Source organism: Struthio camelus, chromosome 13 (assembly GCF_040807025.1).
Source record: "Struthio camelus isolate bStrCam1 chromosome 13, bStrCam1.hap1, whole genome shotgun sequence".
Lineage (NCBI taxonomy): Eukaryota > Metazoa > Chordata > Aves > Struthioniformes > Struthionidae > Struthio > Struthio camelus.
Genome location: NC_090954.1, coordinates 23,626,433 through 23,647,153, shown reverse-complemented (window position 1 = coordinate 23,647,153; position 20,721 = coordinate 23,626,433). Strand labels below are relative to the sequence as shown.

The 20,721-nt window shown below is 39.6% G+C and overlaps 1 protein-coding gene across 17 annotated transcripts in view; it reads right to left on the bottom strand.

Moving 5' to 3' along the window:
- The window catches only part of ANKHD1 (ankyrin repeat and KH domain containing 1), a 125,165-nt gene extending 105,001 nt beyond the window's left edge, over positions 1-20,164 (bottom strand). For 10 of the 17 annotated variants that reach the window (XM_068959862.1, XM_068959864.1, XM_068959866.1 and 7 more), the window contains exons 1-2: positions 19,802-20,163; positions 5,270-5,423 (exon numbers count right to left, since the gene is read on the bottom strand). In XM_068959862.1, coding sequence (XP_068815963.1) covers positions 5,270-5,423; positions 19,802-20,083 — 436 coding nt within the window. In that variant the 5' untranslated portion in view covers positions 20,084-20,163. Of the gene's footprint in view, positions 1-5,269; positions 5,424-19,801 lie in introns of all 17 variants that reach the window. The other 7 variants (XM_068959867.1, XM_068959871.1, XM_068959873.1 and 4 more) reach the window with 2 other exon arrangements.
- Positions 20,165-20,721: the final 557 nt, after the last annotated feature.

Genomic DNA, 20,721 nt, shown 5'->3' with positions numbered 1-20,721 from the left:
TGGCGATCTCAGAAGTAGTACAGCCTTGACTTCTAAAGAAACTCCTAGAATGTACCCTACTCAGATTTTATTGATTAAAATTGTATCCCTATTTGATACATACAGTCTATAGAGGGGGGACAGAGCGGGGGACAGTCAAAATAATTGCTGGAGATAATCCTTCAGAGGTTAAGTTTCAAATGCATTAAATGCCCACTTCCATCTTTATCAATAACAGGTAAGTTACTCATCAACCCTTAGAAAAGAAACACCAGGTCCAAACATGAATCTAATTGCTCATACACAATATGATCAAAGAATTTATCCAGCTCAGTTTTCAACACTTTCCAAAGAGGGTCTCAGATACAGAATGAAAGCTAACTACAGCTAACTCCCCAGTGAAAAACGAGTATTTTTTATCAGGTTTACCGAAAAGACTTTCCCCAAACAAGAGTCTCTAAAAATAATGACTGGGTTTGGTCACATGACCAAAAAGAGGTTTGCTTGAGGACATGGAGAGTAGGTAAGCTGGAAAGCATTCAATTTTACAATTACTGTATCTCACTCTAGTCTTACAGCTTATCCTAAAACAGACAGATTTTATTTGAGCCCATTCATTTTTGGACCTCTGTTGTCTATTTTCACTAAGTAGTTAACTACTACTTCTTTCTGCCCTCCCCAGTTCCAGAATACATACAAAAGTTTTTTTCCTTCATCCTACCAAGTAAAAACACCAGGCCTTCATTTCTCAATCCGCTATTGAGATTCACCAAGTATTAACGTGAACTTGTTTTTAATAAACAGATCTCTCTTTGACCATTTACTTCAAACAGCAGTTATGCTGCATCTGATATCCCAAAGTCTCAAACACACTAACCTTCTTTATTTGTGCAAGGGTCTCTAGTCACCTTTAATCTTGGAGACCCTCATTTTCTGCCACAATATGACTCCACTCTTTGCTCCCTGTTTGAACACAAGGATGGACTTCTTGTACTTGCTGCATTAAGCAAATCCTTTGCTGAGCACTGGTTCATCTCCAAAATGTCTCGATTTTCTCACTAGCTGCTCTCCAACATTGTAAGCAATAGTAGAATTTCTGAACAGTTTACTCATCAGGTCCTGCAAGTCCTCTTACTACACAAATCTATTCTGGGATCAAAGTAAACTTGTATTCACATTTCCTATGTCAGAAGTACCAAGAGTACCTGTACTAAGACCTAAGATGCTGACTCCCAGCACTGACTACAAGGTTACTGGCCAAGAAACCCATGTGTCAGATGGGCACCAAGCTGGCAACACACAGTTAGTGCTCTGTCCTTTAACATAACCAGTTGCGTGCATTAACAAAATTCCTCCCTGTGTAGACACTCAGCAGGAATCCAAAGCGATCTAATGCTAGAAAAAGAAATCCTCTGCACTTTCTTCTGCATCTATTCTTTGACACTTCATTGTCAAAGCAATTCAAATTCACTTTGAGGAGGAATATGCGCAAAGATCCGTTGTTAAGGTCACAGGCATCCAAGGTATCTTCCTGACGTTGAAAAACATTCAGCAACATTCTGTATCACTTCTCAGAAAACTCAGCAACATGCTGAAATACTAAAACCACGATATTTAAACCACAAGGATTAACATTTTCACTTTCTATATAACTTTCTAAGGAACTGCATGTTTTAAGTGCAGAATATACCAAACAGGCATCCAGGACTTTTACTCACCCGTGTGCTTCACTAAGACCTTTCTTCCCTCTTAAAAAAAAAAAAAAAAAAAATTGTGTTCCAGAAAGAGGACTGTACTACATAAGCAAGTCATTTTCCCTTCCTGATGCTTATAAAAAGAAGGACCAGAAAATTAAACAGCTTTAACCTGTCAGACTTTTCCTCAACTCTTAGGAGGCGTGTTTGCCCCTTTTAAAAGGCAAGTTGAAGGACCCACACTGAGGAATCTGCCAAGAAAAGCAAGAGCTCTGTTCCTTCTAAACGGTCAGCGTGGATTAGAGAGAGTGAAGGGCTCTTGCACCTATATGATGCCCATCCATTCACAATGGCAAAAACTTCTTATCCTCTAGCAGTCAACTACTGTCTCTAGAAAAGACATTTAATAGGCAACTTTACTGAAGTTCCACAAAAAACTGCAGTTCTTTAGAGCTGGAAGATTAAGAAATTAACATTACTGTAACAGTGGAGCTAAATGTTTCTAAAGCAGAATATGAATCTGAATATTAAGAATCTGTTTAATATAGATACCGTCTCCGCAAAGCTGAAGTATCTCCACACCATATTGTTTTCTTTCCATAGGTTATTTTAGCTACAAATCTCCTTTGCTACTAGCAACCAAAATTGAAGCTTCTTTTTAATAATAAATAATTATTATTTTAAAAAAAGACTTGGCTTGTTCAGAATTATTTTCCAAAAATCAGGATCCAATTGTTATGACAGGAATTTTCTTCGATTTACAAAGAGGAAAACAGTTCATATTTATGACTTTCATACTTCTGCTTTAGAACGATATGAGTCTCTTGGTCCTCAGAATTTAAAATTATTTTTTCGTGAAATAGTATCATGACAGAAGGTTGTTTAAAGATACTCAATTTTTCATAAACACAAAGTGCTTATGCTTTGCTTAAACAGATCAGTGAGGAAAGTCTGGCTGTCCAAGTTAAAGCTAATCAGCCAGACCATCAGAAGCTCTAGTAAATGTAAGGAATCTAAATACTGTGTGTGTGTGTGTGTGTGTGTGTGTGCGCGCGTGCGTGCGCATGCGCAAATATGTATGTATGTGCATATTTATTGCTATATTACCAGGGGAGCAGGCTATCTTATGCTAGAAATTCTAGTAATGGCTGTCACCACTCAGCATCCAAGAACACAAAACATTTTAAGATATTTAAATACTCAAAAATAGAAGCAGAATAAGCAAGCTGAACTAGTAAAATATATGCAGAACCCTTATGTATGGGTAAATACATTGCATAAAAATATTTATAGACAGTTCTACCCAAATTCAGGCCTCTACACTAGCATACACAAGCCTAACTGGCTCTCAAATCAAGATAGTTACTTTAAAAAAAAAAAAAAATTATAAGTCTCACAGAGTGCAATAGCTGACAGCCATATCTACATAGATGATCTGAAAAAGAATATTTAATCTGGCTGGAGTTGGTAGTACCTTCTTCCCAGAATTAATAACCAATATGTCCATGTGAGATCTGAACATTAAAGGATTCAGGAAAAATAAGCAAAACTAGCTTTTTAAGTCATACTCATTAAGATCCTAAGGACACAGTGATTAACCTTGTATGTGAGAAATATTAAGAAACCTAGGAGACGTTAAATGCAAGACCAGTTCTATTGTAGGTTGAAGTTAGGATCAAGCCTCACACAGGAGAGGGGATCACATCAATGACGGCCAAGCTACCCCAGAAAAGCATGTCAGACAAGACTGTAGCTGAACTATTTGGTCATGCAACAGTTCTAGGATTCCATATTGTCATCTACTTTCTGCAAGCTATCCTGAAAGTCGGGGACTAAAAATAAGAGAAATCACTTGCTTTCCTCAAACTGCAAAACAATACAAAAGTATAGCACTAGGCCATTTTGTTTGTTGCCACGACGAATAACTAGAAGGCTCACAGAAGAGCAGAAAGGATATTTTCAGCCGAACCAGACATAGGGGTTATGAACCCCAATGAAGATATTTGGAACTTCTCCCAGCAACACTAGCTTCATTTTCCATACTTCCAAGTTAAAGCTTTTACTAATAAGCTAACAGAAACTCTCTCTGCTAAGTTAGCCTAATGATATTTTTAGTGTCCGAAACGGCCGTGGAAAAGACAAGTACTCCTCAGAGGACTTTCTCAAGTGTATTTTCAGTCTTTTGACCTCATACACTCACATCCACACAATTGAATTAATTTTGTCCAGTCTTTTTAAAGAAGGAGGTGGAGCCCAGACAAAGGTGCTCCAGCAGATTTTCTCATCTTTTCAGATTCCTTCTGTTCTACTTGCCACATCCCTACTCGAAGCACTAGGAGAAACAAAGTGTGGAAACCTCACATTATAAATGAATTGTCTAACTCTGGGGACAAGTGGCAAACCACTGTTTACATATCTAAATAAAGTATTTTTATAGCTATTACAAGAAGCAGTGGTCCCTCCTAGGTTTGTTAAATACTCTGAAGTCATTTTGAACGCTGCAAACCTAGACATAAGCACATAACTTAGGGACCAACTGTCCTCATAACACTAGCCATAAGACACCTCCACTGACAATTTATAAAGCTAGCAACAGGTTTTAGATGACATAAGTCATCAAGGTACATGTGTGAAAATGCTGCTGATTCTCTTAAACAACAACAACAAAAACACCCTTAAAAACGGATCAGACTATTCCAGTCCTCTGAGTCCCCAGATTATCCCAGAAATACTCGTCTACCCTGCAAAGTAAAGTTTGGTCCACAGGAGTTACATCAGGTTAGATGAACTTCTGGACTCCAACTTTAAGTTGCTGCAACTTTGTGCAGACAAAAGATTAATAAATAAATAAATTAAAAAAAAAAACAAAAACACACGCACCACAGTTTCAGTCAGACAGAAGCCTGAGTGCCTTGTCCCTTTCCCACCCCTAGAATGAAGTTTGCTATAGATAGCTTTGCATCTAAAGGATATGATCAAAACCAGGATTTGCTTCAAAGCAGTGGGGTTTACATCTTTTTGTCATTGGAATTTTGAAACAATTTCATTGCAAATACCTGATTCACAAATTTTAGAAGTGTTTACATTAATCAAGTTTTCACTAGAAAACTAATAAGGGTAGTGGCAGTATGTTTACCTAGTCTGGTTCTGAAATTTAAATGTTACATACATACTTTTCAACAACCGTTTCTCAGAACTATGGGCAAGTATTTTTGTGAAAATCATAACAGAGAATCTAGTGTTTCACTGTTGAATTTCTGGAAATAACGAAGACTCATATATTGACCATAGTATCAGAGAGAATGAAAGTAGGCTTACTAAAGTGGTGTTCTTATCTCCCCTTGAATTCTCCCTCCGGTAACATCTAATCTGGACAATGAGATACCACTTAATTCAAATTATCCTTTCTAACTTTGCATGTAAATAAACACTGAACCAAGCAACCTTCAACATCAGTAAGAATTATGAGCTTGTTCTTACGTTCAGCTCCCCATCATCACAGTAAGTTTCCAGACTTGTAAGTTTTGACCCTGTATTCAGAGATTGCCAGATCTGTGTGCAAGTTAGTTTCATAAAATGCTATGCAAAGAGTGTACCTGCTGCCTCCAGCAAGGCTTCTAGTCTTGCTTGTGTTTCTGGATCCACAGTTCTCAAGTCCGCACCTTCTGCAGCACTCGATAAGAATAACTCCGATGTGGTTTTAAGTACTGGGTTATCAAGATCTTCTTGGTCCAAAATAAATGATTCGACCTGTTTGCGAAGTTAGAAAAATAATTTTACCATTTCTGACATTTCATAGTATATCTAAAATACTACAAAACCCATCACAGAGTTTACCATCATAATGATGTTTTTACTATACAGATTACAAGATAGAACCTTGAAAGTCATGTGATCAATTCACTGAAAGGGCATGAATAAACTCTACATGAAAAATAGCTTACGCTAGAAAATGACAATTAATAACAGTTTAAACTATAGCGAGGGCGACTTTGACTACATATTGGAAAAAAGCTGTAGACATTTGGACAGTTAATCACCAGAACTCATATGCTACAACCTCTCGTGACACTTTGTCACAAGATGCCCATCTACCTTATTATTAAAAAAAAAAAAACAGTAAAAACTGATATAGTGGAGAGCTGCAGATGGAACAAATGATTTCCTGAGATCCCTTTCAGTTCCATTACTTCATTTTAAAACTAATTTCGACTAATATGGCACAAGGATTTTATTTGAGTAGAAACAAGATGGTTGACTAAAACAAAATCAAAAACAAAATATCCAGTTCCACTCTGGAATTTAGGATTTTCCTAGTCATCAACATTTTCTAGACAAGAGCAGATGTGTACAACAGGTAAGCAAGCAGTTATTCCAACTCAGCAGCACTAATGCTGTCCCATCAGTGGTCCACATGATCTCAAAATACAAGTTCATGGAATTACACAACATTGTAGTTTTATGACAGCATGCCAGAGTAAACAAGGAGGATACCTGACTCATACTCTAATGAGAGCAGGATTACATTTAAGAATCTGTCTCAAGTTCAGACATACCACCCTCTATTTTCAGTAATATTTTAAATAAAAAGGCAGACACTATTTCATAGTTAGACATTATCTGCTCAACACTTTCAACACCGTATTGGTGCCTTCAATATCCTCTAGAAATGAAGTATGCTAGGTACACAACTATTGTCATCTCTTCCCATTTTTTGTCCCAGTCTCATCTTTATTTCCCTCTAATTCTCAATTCTGTCCCACCGTCTTCCTCACATGTCAGCAGTAAACTACCACTACATTCAGTCCTACGACACAACATCCACATGACCTTAAGGAAAGCATAGTTTATTCTTCAAAAATCAAACCAGGCCATCTGCAAACTCAGTAAGTGCCCTATTGTATGAAGAATGTTAACATGAGTCTGGGGAACTACACAGAGCACTGCTATGCAGGATCATCTTGTGTTAATTTCTTCCCCTTTTTGATATGTAAAGTGTTCTGTAACATTATCCCTTGGTGTTCGCCCAAACAATTGATGTCCAATGAAATATAATGTTAGCATATGAATAAAATGGGCATTGGGGAGAAAGAGTAGTTTAAGAATACAGAACATTTCTTCCACATATCACTGGATATGCATAATATTGGCCAACTTACAGGTATTTTAACCTGTGTGTTAACACACAAATATTAAAGCCAAGGCAGCAGGCTACCAAGAAATCTTGCTAAAGATTTCTGTGTTAATGAGACAACACACAACAGTCCTAAAATAAGAGAACTGTCACAATGAGGAAGAGTTGAGAGTTAAAAAAGCAGAAGCTTAGTGACCTGAATGAGTGATAAACATTATTTCCACAAAGAGTAGCAGCCATTTATAACGGACAGCAAAATATATTCCTATACTAAGATTCCTCTCTGCAGAATTCAAATTTCAGGTTAAGTTCATCTAGCAAGTTTAAAAGCTCCGTGCTGGCATAAGGTCTGATGCATAAATGACTTCTGGAAAAATTCACACTTATCCACAGGAGTACTTCAGGGTATTTCATTATTCTCCCCCACACGATGCAAAGCACTTTGCCTTGAACTTACACCAATGCGCACTTCAGCTAGAAATACTATTCATTATTGCAATAATGTGTGTGACCCGGTGACTTGTAAGAAGAATCCCACTATGTATGTAAGTGGCTATCCCTTATATGTAGTTCAGAATTATATACTAGAAGTTGAATTCCATGCTAATAGACTTTTTTCTTTTTCAATTACACTGCTAAATTTAACAACAGTCCTTCCCTTTGAAGATGCACCAAAAGGGATAAAACTGCTACCTATTACTGAAGTAATTGCATATACAAACAACAAATACTACACAAACCTTCAAAGTGACTTCTGGCAAGCTTACCTTTCAGCTTCATGGGTAGCCTAACAACAGCCTAGACAAAAGCAGGCAGATCAATCCTGCAACAACCCTCCAGAGACTGTCCCACTGAAAATTTTAAAACTTCATTTTTCACACTGCCCTAATGCACTGAAGCAAGGACATGGACTATTTTCTCCTTGACTGCTGCTAGTGCAAGCTCAGTTGTGTACTTACAGGACATTACCTGCAACAACACACCTCCTGCTCCTCAATCAGTGTTAGCCCTCCACTCATTCTATCAACTAGCAGGAATACTAACTGGATTAGTATTGGTGCAGTTTGTGTTACCAAACCCTACTGCCTTTCAGCTTCTCTTCAGGTTTGCAACTGTACTTCCAGAAACCTTACCCATTTAAAGTCTTAGACGAAAATTTTGCTTTGTATACAGTATTGTTGTCTGTTAGTTTTATTTCACAGTACTGCATTTGCCACAAATTTATATGCAAGAAAGGCAGCTGCTTCCATTATTTTTGCACGTTTAGCATCAATTTTTAGTTTTTATTTTGATTTTTAGTAATAGCTTAATAACATACCTGTAATACAAATAAATCTTAAGCGTGAAAATACTGAAAATCCATATGCAAAAATGATAAAACACCTCTAGTATTGCCAGTCTTTCAAAACAAGTTTTATACGCATTTTCAAGTAAGAACAGCTGACATTTCTGTAGAGACATGCAGTTTCTCACACAGTTGGATACTCAACTCTGACAGTAGAGTAAGGAATTACCTAATCAATCAGATGTCTGTTGTGATTGAAAATAACCTGCTGTGACCCCTTATTAATTTTTTAAAAAAAAATTAAACTACCCCAAACATATCAAAGGTAAGTTTAAGTTTTCAAATAAAAAGTAAACTTCATAAAAAAAACAGATTTAGCTTTAGCACTCCTGGAAGACTTATTGTAATGCTCATGTTGCAAATTTTAGGCACTCTGCTCTATCATAATCAGATCTGTACCAAAGTGATAGAGTAACTAGTCACTGTGCTATTTTTGGACTATTTTGCAAGCTGCTTTGGGCAGTTAATAAGCATCTTACTTGGCAAGGCTCATTAGGAATATATAGATTCACGACATTATTCTAACTGCCAAAGTAATTAGAACTAGAAGTAATTCCTAGCCAAAAACTCAAAAACATGTTTCCAGTTGCTAGCTATATGGGACCCACGAACAGGGCAGTAAACATCAGTGCACTTCACTACATTGTTGTGTTTCACTTTCATCCACGGGAATGACAGACCTTTGCTGAAGTACTGCCAAGGACTGCAGTCACCTCACAGCTCTACAGATCCAGTTACATGCCGGTTCTTCCCTCCCTCTACAGCCACTGCATTCACAGCTATTTGGACTCAACTACATCAGTATTTATATGCCAATACCATGACTGAGTTCACCTCAGGTCAGGGGTACATAAAGGCAGCTTTGCATGTACTAAAATCACAACTAACACTAGCAATTCTTATAAGACAGGCAATGACAGACAGGTAAGTTTAAAAACACGTTTTCTAATATTAGGTCTATACCGATCTTTCCTACGTTGTGTTGAAGCGACTTTTTTTTTTTTTTTCTTTTCTTTAAAGATATACTTCTATGCCAACAAGAACTAAGCTCTAGGTTACTAACAAAAAAGTACTTTTCCCAGAATAGCTCAGACCTGTTCATAGATAGCCTATTACTGATATAGGCTACATGCATGATGGAAAAGCTTCCTAGTCTAGCTGTACCAGCACCATTCTTTCCTTCTTTTACTGCAGAGAAGGACAGCAGAGGCAGCTCATTGTACCATTCTGCTTTTATTCATGCTGAACTAGTATTTCTGGGAAGACTATCTTTACAAAAAGTGTTGACTGGAAAGAGAAAGCTACTAGCAAATTACTTCCTTAAACTTGAATTTTCAGATACACCCAAGCTATTAACAGTTTTTTGAGGTAGCAAGTCTCCTCGTACTATGCTTGTAAAGCACCCACAAATAATGAGGATCTGAGTCCTTGACTGGGACTCCTAAGCAGCACTGCAATACAAATAAACTACTACCTGTTTCTCTCTTCTGTATTAGGTAACCCTCCAAATTATTTGTATGACAACCCCATTTGGACATATATCTAAATAAATCACAATATATATACAGGGACCTTGGCTTCCTTAAGGCAAATTAAGCCTGTATATATATGAACTTCCAACCTGATATATGAGGTTGAAATAGATCACCAATAAGATACATACTTGCTCTGTTGGGCTTGAGCTGCAGTTTCTGAAGACAATTCCCTCAATAAAAATAAGTTTTAGCCTGAGAAGAGATATGTCTCTAAGATCTGTTAATCACTAAAAGATCATCTTCCAGCTCTGGTCCTACAGATCTTATGATTTCAAGGTGTTCTCACAAGATATGGTGCATGTAAGCTGGCCCAAGGCTACAGTGGCCTTGGAGACATGAACCTGTAGCAAAAAAGAGGCATCTGAAGCCTCACTTCCCATCATTGCTCAGCTTATGGCAAGCCAGACAGCTATCAGACCCTTTCATGAGCTGATATAACACACTAAAAGGGAAGAAAACTCATGAAAAAAAAGACAACAGATAACTTTCTGCCACTTTATTGAATTTCTAAGACTTACAGTTCCTGCTTATCACACCCTTCTGTAACAGCATCACTCTCTCCTGGGAACAGCAAGCCATTTGATCAGATTGGCTCCCTGTGAAGCCAAAACCTGACTAACATGCCCCCACCAAATTTGAGCAGAACAGTTAATACTGGCAGGCCTTCTTAGTTTAGTAAGCTACAAAAATCTAGTTTTATGTGCATTTAAATAGACCGTGGGGGGGAAGATATGAAGCTTGTTAGTTCCACCTACAATAGAAAGCTGAAAAATTGGAGGTTGGCCTACCTAAGACCACCTTTATTCCAATATATATTAAGCAACTACCAGATAACGAAACAAGGGGATACAGAATCTGGTCCGTAACATGCTTATTTCAAAATACACGTTCATCCTGCAAACACTACTGCAGATGCAAGGATGGATAGAGTACTAACTTCATGCCTTTTCACTGGACACAAGGAAAGCAACTTTCAAACAACAAGTATGGGCCAGAAATCTGATGTCCAGGTATAAAACTGTGTGGTATTTCCTTGCTGTGTTAGCACATACCTGAAGCAACCTCAGCATTAACATCTGATTTCAGAAGCTGCCTAAAAGTGATGGGTGCTCAATCAGCAACCAGACAGGCCCAATAATGTGGCATCAGGGAACAGCTCCTCTCTGAGAAGTCAGGACTCAAAGGATTTCAAGTCTGCCACCCAAAGTCAATTCTGAAAATTATGGCTACTGTTTGAAACATGCTAATAAAATAATAAATCAGAATTAATGCTTTATAGGACTACTCTTCCACGTCAAAGATTGTTGATCCTAGGTTTCCAATTTTCCTGTGCCAGCATTAGCAGAAAATTCATAAGCAGGCATTCATGAACAAGTGTCTATCAAATGATCCACAGAGAACAAGTTTAATCACTTATCTAATTTCTCCATCTTAAGAAATCAATTGACACCAGATATCCTTATGCCAACTACAAAAATCAAAACTAAACAACTTCAGTAGTTTTGGAATACTACAAACTACACCTTATCACACATTACCCAACAGCCTCTAGATAAAGCTGCCTGATTTCAGATTCCTCCACAAAGAAGAAATCTGCAATTCATTGCTATTAAAACATGGTTCTGCAACAGTAAGACCGGGACATAACTGTACCCTCAGTTAACCATCAGAAAAATAAGCCACAAAACAAATTGAGTTCTCTTAGTACAAGATGCAGGCAACATTAAAAAGTTCCTCTGTACAGCAGAAAAGAAAGCAATAGGGCTTACTCATTACTTCAGTCACTACTTCAAAAAATTCCCTGTTAAAAACCAGCCTACAGCCATCGCATATTCAGTGTCCAATACACAGAAGCATAACTATGACTAACGTTTTCCTAATTGACAAATGAATCTTTTCTTTTGCAATAAGGAGTTGCCATATACAGAACTGGAACTGATGGCTGAAGTATATTCAGAATTCACATGAATCCCAGTAAACTGACTACCTATTCTTGATGCACACAGTCTCCATACTCAAGAAGAACATTAAACGAAGACCGACCAGTAAACCTAACATAAGCATCATTTACACTAAGCAATACATATTTTCACATATTCAGCCAACTCCAAATCATGTTTTCAGTATTGCATCTCCTTGGGCTTTCAGGTTCCCTCCAATCATTTTTTCTATCTTAATAATCTTGTAGAAATTCCCTGCCTTTATCCTCACCTCCACTCAAGGTATAACTCAGTATTCTGATTTTACTGAAATGTAAAATAGGATTGCTGTATAAATTTATCCAGGGCTTCTGGGGTGGGGTACTTACTCAAGTATTAAATCAAATTTACTCAAGTAAATTTACTCAAGTATTTATTAAATACTCAGGTATTAAATTAATTAAAACAAAATGAAAGAAACTCTGAAACACAAGATTAAAAAAATGCATTTGTTTACTGACGTAAAAGCCCACATCCATGAGACAGGAAGTATTCTCAGCCCCAAGGAACACCTTTCACACTGATGCACAAACTTAACAAACATAGCCTAAGTAATTTCTAGATGACCTTTTAAGATTTCTTGTCTATACAAAGGGACACAGCACTCAAAAGCACACAAGTGAATCTGATGAACACAGTGTGGTCTAGTAGTTAAATAACCTGTTCCCATTTCCACCTGTACCTTTCAGGCAGAGCATAGTCTTAACCTTTAAAATGACTAAACAATTTTAAGTTATTTAGAGGTTTTTACCAGACTGAAAATCATACTGGCTTTCCTACTGTTCTCAGAGCTGAAGCCAGTGGTAGCCTTTTTTCCCCCCCCAAGATCTGTATAAGCAAATTTGTGTGTTCTCCCATTACTGCAAAACCAGCAAACTCCATAACATCCCTACCGATCCATCAGTTACCCACTTAAAATTCGTAACGAATAAGACAGCAGAGTCTCAATCTAAAATATGTTCCACTGAAAACCTCAAGACATAGTAGTAAAAATGGCTTGAAAACATAACTATTTCAGAAAAAAATATGAAGAGATGTACATTCTACTCTAGGTATTAAGTTTAACCTAACATCCTAAATGTTTTAAGTGACTACTTCATAGACTCCCTTTTCCCCTGGCTGTCCTGCTGTGTTGAAGATGAACATTTGCTCAGAACGGACGACGCTATGAAGCCACTCTCATTGAGGAACGTGCCTTGGCGATAGACCTAAAAGCTGATCTCCTTTTTCGCCTTTGTTTGAAAGGGGATAGACTTATTACCTACCAACCACATGGGATCATTAGTTTTATTCATGATTTTGGATATGGAAGAGTTCAACAAGGTTAGGGATTTTCCTTGAAGAAACCCTTGGTTTATTAGTAATCTGTCCTCATTTGCCTTAGCAAAGCATACAGTAACTTACAGACCTAGCTGAAACTTTACATCCATGGCACATTAAAATAACTGAAGAGACACTTTTCAGTTAGCTCAGTATTTGTCAGCCAGTAAAACATTCCATTTCTTACTTGACAAATAAGGAATATTTTTCCTGTAGGAAAATACCTGTAGGACTGGTATACAGCTAGTTTTCAAAATCTCTTCTGGTCAGAAGAGCCAATAACACATGCTCATTCTCACTTACTACCAACATGCTGACAAATAAAACATAATAATTCAAGCATGAAAAGCTCCACTCAGTCTAGTACGCTTTTTCTGAGACTGAGAAGGCTCATCCCACGAGACTTAACTTAAACAACAACAACAAAAAAAAACACAGGATCCTGTGCAGGACCAATTATTTTAATGTCTTATGGTAATTCATAAATGTTCTCTAGATGTGTTTGAACATAAGATACATAACACTGCAAAAATTTAAAGCTATTTCTAGTAGCTTATAAAAATTTCAATTAATCAACATTTTCCCAGCTAACATTAAGTACTCAGTTGCTCAGAGTAAAAGGAAGAAAATATACCCTGTTATGATGCATTTCCATAAATTTCACTTACTCAGCCATTCCTCCAAATACATACTAAAATGAAACCTCTGCCCCTTTATGAAAAACAGGGAGAGTTAGTTTTCAGGAAAAAAAGGAAAGATAATCTATCTGTTAATGAGATATGCTTGATTGAACTGTAACCTTTTGGTATACCCTTCTAACTAAATGAACTCTTAAATCTGAATATTAATTCATCTGTGCCTGCTTTTTTGTCTTGGTCAGAGACAGCATAGTTTTATGACATGGACTGCAGTAACAAGGATGCCATAAAAATAGTATTTATGTCATCTGAAAGTTAAACTAATTTTTAGTCTATCATAGAAGGTCGAGGTTGTATGAGGTACCAATGAAAAGGTTTATATTAAAAATAACACCTCAGGCCAGACACTTCAAAAAACTTACTAAGCTTACAAAAGAACTTGAGCAACCCACTGATTTCTGAAAGCTTCCTTACAGCATCCCATTCCTTATGTAGACATTCCCATCAGGAGGATAAGCTTTACAAGAGGACGTTAGATGGTATTTGCAATAGTGTACGTGGTCTGGCGTTAGGAAGGAAAGTCATCCATGCAGGGAAAATTAAAGCACCCTCCCGCTTGGACTGAGGTCCTGGGGTTTTGAGCTTAACTGATACACTGAGTTCTACAAGGAGTTCTCAAACAAGATGTAGAAGTTATTTTTCTTTATTCTTGAAGGTTTTTAAGTAGGAAACAAATCTAAGAAAGGTTCCCTTTTGATGCAAGTCAAACTTTTCTCAATTTTAAATTAAAGAGAGTTATTTCGCATCACCCCCTCCAACAATGGGTTAGTACTTTAGTGTCTTTGTGTTATAAGAACTCAAGATGACTTAATTAGATCAAGGCTATGCACCTTTCTCACCTGCAGGGGCTAGAACCCAGTATTCAACTTCCTCACAAGCATGCCAATCCAGCAACGCAGTAGATCCCAGTTTTAAAGGCCACACCACATGCATGCACAGAAAATAGGAGTGACTTTATATTCCTCTTCCTTCCAATTCTACCCTTCTTTTAAACGACTGTGGCAGAGATGGTTTGAGCTCTAAGCACAGAACAATGCTGCAATAACATCATTCTGCTGTCCTTACAGCTGCATTTGGGGAACCTTGGAGACAAAGGAGAGATGAGAGTATCCCAATATCAGCTCCACTGGGGAGCAGCTGGGTAGCCCTAATTTAAATCGGAACATGAGAATTCTCAATTTCCCAGTTGCAGTCTTGCTTTGCATTAATGTTGAAATGAACCCTTTTTCCCCAGACTATAACTAGTTGACTAGTGAAACCAATGTGTAAATTTGCAACTAAATATAGATGTTCTTCTAAATTTGGTAAATCTCTCCTAACCAAGTGGATGCATCATGTATTATATAATTATATAGTAGTATTTCACATCTTTACTTTTTGCACCTATCATTAGCAAATAGTTGTCGACATCTATTTTCGGTCTTTTACTCAAACTGGGTCAAGCTGCAAAGAAGAGAAACTAGAATTTTGCAAGAACTTTTAGAAAACAGTTAATTTTAAGATATTGTTGAATAGGAAGTACTAATTGTTTCTAACTATGAAGGCCAGACATTCAAAGGTATGAGGATATCTAGTGAGATTTTTCAAGAATTGGACGCCTAATCAGGCTAGGCAGGAATGAAAATCCTACCAAATAGCCATGTGCATCACTAAGCATCTAAATACTTTTGGAAATCTTGACCCATTATCTCTCAGTGTTTTCTAATCAATGAATAATTCTAAAACAAAATCTTCCAAATTGTTAGGCATTTTACTTCCTCAACTTTGAATGAGCTAATCAAAATAAGAAAAACCTTAACTGCTAAACTGAAACTTAATTTTTTCAGAGAGAAGGCTTTACTCTCTAATATTATCTATCTTAACTTGCATCAATTTTTTGTATTTCTGTTTCTTATGGTGGATAAAATGCCGATATTTACATTACGTAAATACAATACACAAAGCTAAAAATTTACAAACACTAAATTAACGTCTGAAGTCAAAAATATGTTATTTATACGGTTTAAGCAGTGCAATGTTAAAAGTGTTTACTGACAGCAAATGCTGTAACAGATTACATTGCCAATTTAAAACAAACCATTTAAGTATTTACTTTTAATTTAAAATCTAGTTTAAAAATTAAAAAAAAAAAATCTAAAACTTGTAAAAAGAATGATAAAGGCCCAGAAAAAAAATCTCCAAGTACTAAACTGATTTGGAGTGCATATCTATTAGACTAGTAACCTACCTCCTACAACAAGTAGAATTATGTCTGATTTTTAATTATGCTTTATGTAAATATCCCCAGAGACTTATGCAATAGGTACAGGCTTAAGTAAGGAAAACTGGTGGAGGCAAGCCGTCTGCTCTGGAGAAGGAAACAGAGAGCCCAGTTGACTCTGTAGCCAAGGAGCGGGTGAGTTTCAATTGCCACTGAAGAATTCCAAATCCCCGAACTACAGGACACAAGAGACTTGCTACGTTTATACACCCACAGCCAAAAGCCACTTATTGAACTGAGCTCCAAGACCCTTTGGCACTTTTGTCAGCACAGCTAGCTTCTCATACTCGATTTACAATGGATCAGCAAACCACACACTCTTGCAAGCACTAACACTGCCATATTTATCATTTGCTTCAACTCCATATTTCTACAGCTCAGTTTTCTGTTAAGACAGTTTTTGATAAGAACCTGCACACTTTGTGGCCAGAAGTTCTCAACAACCAAGGATTCTACAGGCTCCTCATATATGCACTATTAATCACAGTACTGCCAACATGCTGCCACCTTGACCTACAGGTTTCACAACTAGTATCAAGGAGATAGTTTAATACTCATGCCTTTGGCACCACTTAAAATGCCAGCAAAATTCTAAGCAGTGGTAGCAGGGTAGTTAAAATTATACCAGAATTTCACTCCAAACAAATTGCAAGCTGCGTCCAAAACCTGATTAAGTTTAGAAGGCAACCAAGCAACTACTTACAGGAAGGCCAAAACTACCTCATCTCTCAGAATGCAACCACCAGTGAAAATTTCTCCAAACAATCAAAAGAACCATGCCTTCACCTCTATTTTACACAGAAACAGGAAAAGTCTCCTAGCCTCTTCCTTTAATACCCAAAGGCACGCTTCAGCTTGCAATTGCTTCTATTTGCATTTGATATTTTTAATTGGCAATTCTAGAAAAGACTCAATACAGCTACATTTAAACTTCACCTTATGGACTTTATACAACTAATTTATAAAGGATCCATTCCAGTATGTTTTTCCAAACAACAGCTCGATGACTGCTGTAAGTACACCCTGAACTAGGAAATCAGAAAGCTTGGGTTCTACTCCCTGCTCTGCAAAATAGGATGAACTTAGTATCTTTTTTTTCCACTGTCTTCATCTGTAAAATGAAGACAGTACTCCCTTTGTAAAGTGCTTGGAGTTCTGAGGTAAGAAATGCAATATATTTTCAGGAAAGTTAAGCTAAAATATATTAGTCCTTTCATTCTCTAGATAGATACTGCATTATAGTCGTCTTCCTGCACTTTCCTGATGATTTTCCTTTCTACTTAAACTGCCATTTTGACTAATCCAATTAATTTAGCATATATACAAGGATACAAAAACTAAATACCACTGCGCACACACAGCAGAGCTTACAGAACACTGTAGCATTATTTTTATGACTTCACACATGGAGAAAAAGAGCACAGATCAAGGCAGCATGGCAAACACTCACTTTATTTATTTAATTCTCCTTTCTAGTTCTCACTAATTCCACTCACTGGTAGTAGCTAAAGGCATACACCCTAATCAGTGACTCATGACACAAGACCACAGTCCAAACAGTCGCTGGGTTTTCAAAGTAATGTTGTTGAAGAATTGCAGTGTTCCATCCCAGGAGTTTAATTGCTTTTTTACTTTTTGAGCAAAGAACATGAGCAACAGGTACTTCTTTAGTTCTCACACATACACAAGAAAACTGAAAAGAAAATTCACTTTTGGTCCTCACAACCATTCCCCATAACCTAGCAAGGCACTACAGATGAGGCACATCCTTCCTAGACAGAAGGACAGAACCTCCTGCAGATTGCTCTCCATAACCAGAAACACACAACACAAGAAATCCCCAGTCAATTCCAGCTTCAGAGATGTGGCCAACTCCTCTCTAACAGTCTCCAAGTGTTTAAAATTCAACTTTTTCCTTTTTGGATGATGCATTTAAAATAACAAAACTGTTCTCAGTTTTTTCAAATAAGTAATTTTACTCTAACAGCTATTTGTAAACCTTCTTGTATTTGGTCCTCAATGCTAGACTATTACAAACAATGTCTAGGAGTTCTACGTTTCTTAGTATTTGCTATTGGTCAAAGGATCAACTCAGTGCTCAGTGGACACCAGTTCTTGGCCTCCTTCACATAACGAGGAGGTTTCAAAAGGGATAAGCTTCCAAAGCAAACTCTGCCATTCTGATCTTGTTAAAAAAGCCTCAGATATTCAGCTGTATCCCATTTTACATCACTTTCCAGGTTTTATAACTAATAAAGAGTGCTCCTTATTTTTAAGGGTGCATTAACATGTGAATGGACAGACACAAAACCTATCATAGGCAGCAGGAACTTGCAAATTACTTATATCCTATCTTACTTGCAAAAATGGCCTTCTAGCTCTCCAAAACAGGTATGTACTTGAAAATGTAATCTCATATCATTGTATGTTCAGAATACCAATCCAGGAAGGAGCGTTGCCTGAACATTAGATGTTTAGTCAAGTGTCCTGGCATTAACACAAGTTATAGTTTTAACTTAGGCTAGATGGTCATGAATGAAGTGCACCATACATGTGAGTCTGCATCAGTTTAATTACATTTTAATTCAGGTAAGACCTGTCATTTCAGATTTCAGGAGGACTGGGCAAAAGATGACACTCAGTGGAAGACAGCAAATTTAGACATGGAAGGAAGGAATGCTCACCTCCTTCCATTCCTTCAGAAGGAGTGAGGAGATAAATTGTCCAAGCCCCCAAAGAACAAATGGCATGTACTGCATAGGCTACACCATCTTTCTCCTGCAGAAGTATACAAGACTACAAAACAGTGGACTCACAATAAGCTTGAAGCACTAGACACTTCTTCCTTATTTCCACTAAGCCCAAAAAAGGGCTATGATGGTTGGGATCTTGACTCTTCCTTCTAAGACAAGAGACTAAGGAAATAAGATGCACCCTTTGCAGCACGATGAATGGGCAACAGTAACAGATAAGAGTCTTAATACATCTGTTCCCCCTAGGCTTCATAAAGCAGTATTAGATGCAAGTTAACATACCCAACAATGCACCACTTGGGCTGGGATAAGCTTCCAGTCCCTCCCCCACACCTTTCCTGTAAAACTCTCTGCAGGTCTGGAAGACCAAAGAAAGACTCCTCCATTATCCTCTTCCATTTCTTCTGCAAAGAGTCATGTTGGGTAAGAAATATTTCTCATCTATAAAACTACACATAATTAGAAATACACAGAGCCTGGGAACCCTATATCCTTCCTACTAAGTCCAGGACAGCAATTCTGGGGGCTGGAGACTTTATTAGTCCTTGAAACTAGAGGCAAGGAGTCTGCTCGACAGAGGAGCTCACCTCCCCCTCCAAACCAGGTTCAAAGTGGAAAGCATTCCTAGAGGTCAAGAGGAAGCAGAACGGGGGATAATTTTTCTCCAGCCTTCCACATGCAAAAAGGCAGTGGCGAGCGAGGGGCCCGGCCGCCCCAGGAGGGTGCAGGCGAGGCGGCCACCACCCTCCTCCCCCAGGCCCGATGGGAGGCGTGGTGGTGCCCAACCCCCCACTTCTCCGGCCCGCCGCTGCAAAAAGGCCCTCAGACCCCGGGCCGCCCGGGGCAGCCGGGACCCGCCCCCGCGGCTCCGGTGCGGCCGCACTGCTCACGCCCATGGCCGCAGGGAGGCCCCGGGCCGGCCGTGCAGAGAGAAGGGGGTGTGGTGCGGGCCGCGACCCCCGCGCCAGGGCCGGGCCGAGCGCCTCGCCAGTGGCAGAAGGGCCCGGCGGCGGTGAGCGGGAGGGTGCTGGTCCCGGCTGCCGGCGAGGCCTGTCAGGAAACGGCGGCGGCGCGGCGGCCGGGCCCGGCCGTGGAATCGCTCACCTCGGACACCTCGTCCTCGTCGCTGCCGGAGCCGCCGCCGCCACCGCCCCCACTCCTCAGCACGGCGGCCGCCAGCTTGAAGTCGAGGGCGGCCTCGCCGGCACCGGGCGCGCCGGGCCCTCCCGGCCCGCCGGGCCCGGCCTCCCCGAAGAGGCGCACGGCCCGCAGCCCCAGTGGGGAGGGCCCGGCCGCGGCGGGCGGCTCAGCGGCGGGCGGCGCGCGGGGAGCGACCGAGTCTATCTCCTCATCGCCGACAGGGGCGGCGGTGCCATCCGTGAGCATCGCGCTGATCCGGGGCCGCCGCCGCTCGCAGAGCCCAGCCGTCTCCGTCCCCTCACAGCACCCGCAGCAGCGCCACTAACTTCTCACACCCTACCCGGGCCGCGGGCGCCGCACCGCCCACCCCGCACGCTTCACCAGCTTCCATTGGGTGAGCTCGCCCAATGTCGACATATTATTGGGCACAGCGACCGCCACTCAATTACTCGTCACTCGCTCTCAGCATGCTGCCTTGAGAGCACACGCTGAGGCGGTTTGTGCCCCTCGCCCCGCCCAGTTCCCGCTGCCTCGCTTCCTGAACTTTTCGGGAGCTGATTGGACATTCGGAACATCAATCTTGTGCCTTGCCGGAGTAGTGAATGTCGATTGGGCAAACGGGACGTCGATCAAGATTACCGTGAGAGTCTCGGACTCTGATTGCTCAGAAGGGACATCACTCACAACGCACTGCGTCTGGCGCCGCCTGATTGGTCCCCCCTCCCCTTCGAATCCTTCTGAAGGTCTCCGTCAGCGCGAGAGGATGTCACACGCCCGTCCATCCCGAGTCGCAATTGGAGAAACGCGCTGTCATTCACGGCGATCAGTCCTCCCCCTCACTTCCCACCCTCCCACTCCGAACTTAGGCCGTGGTTGGCTGAGCG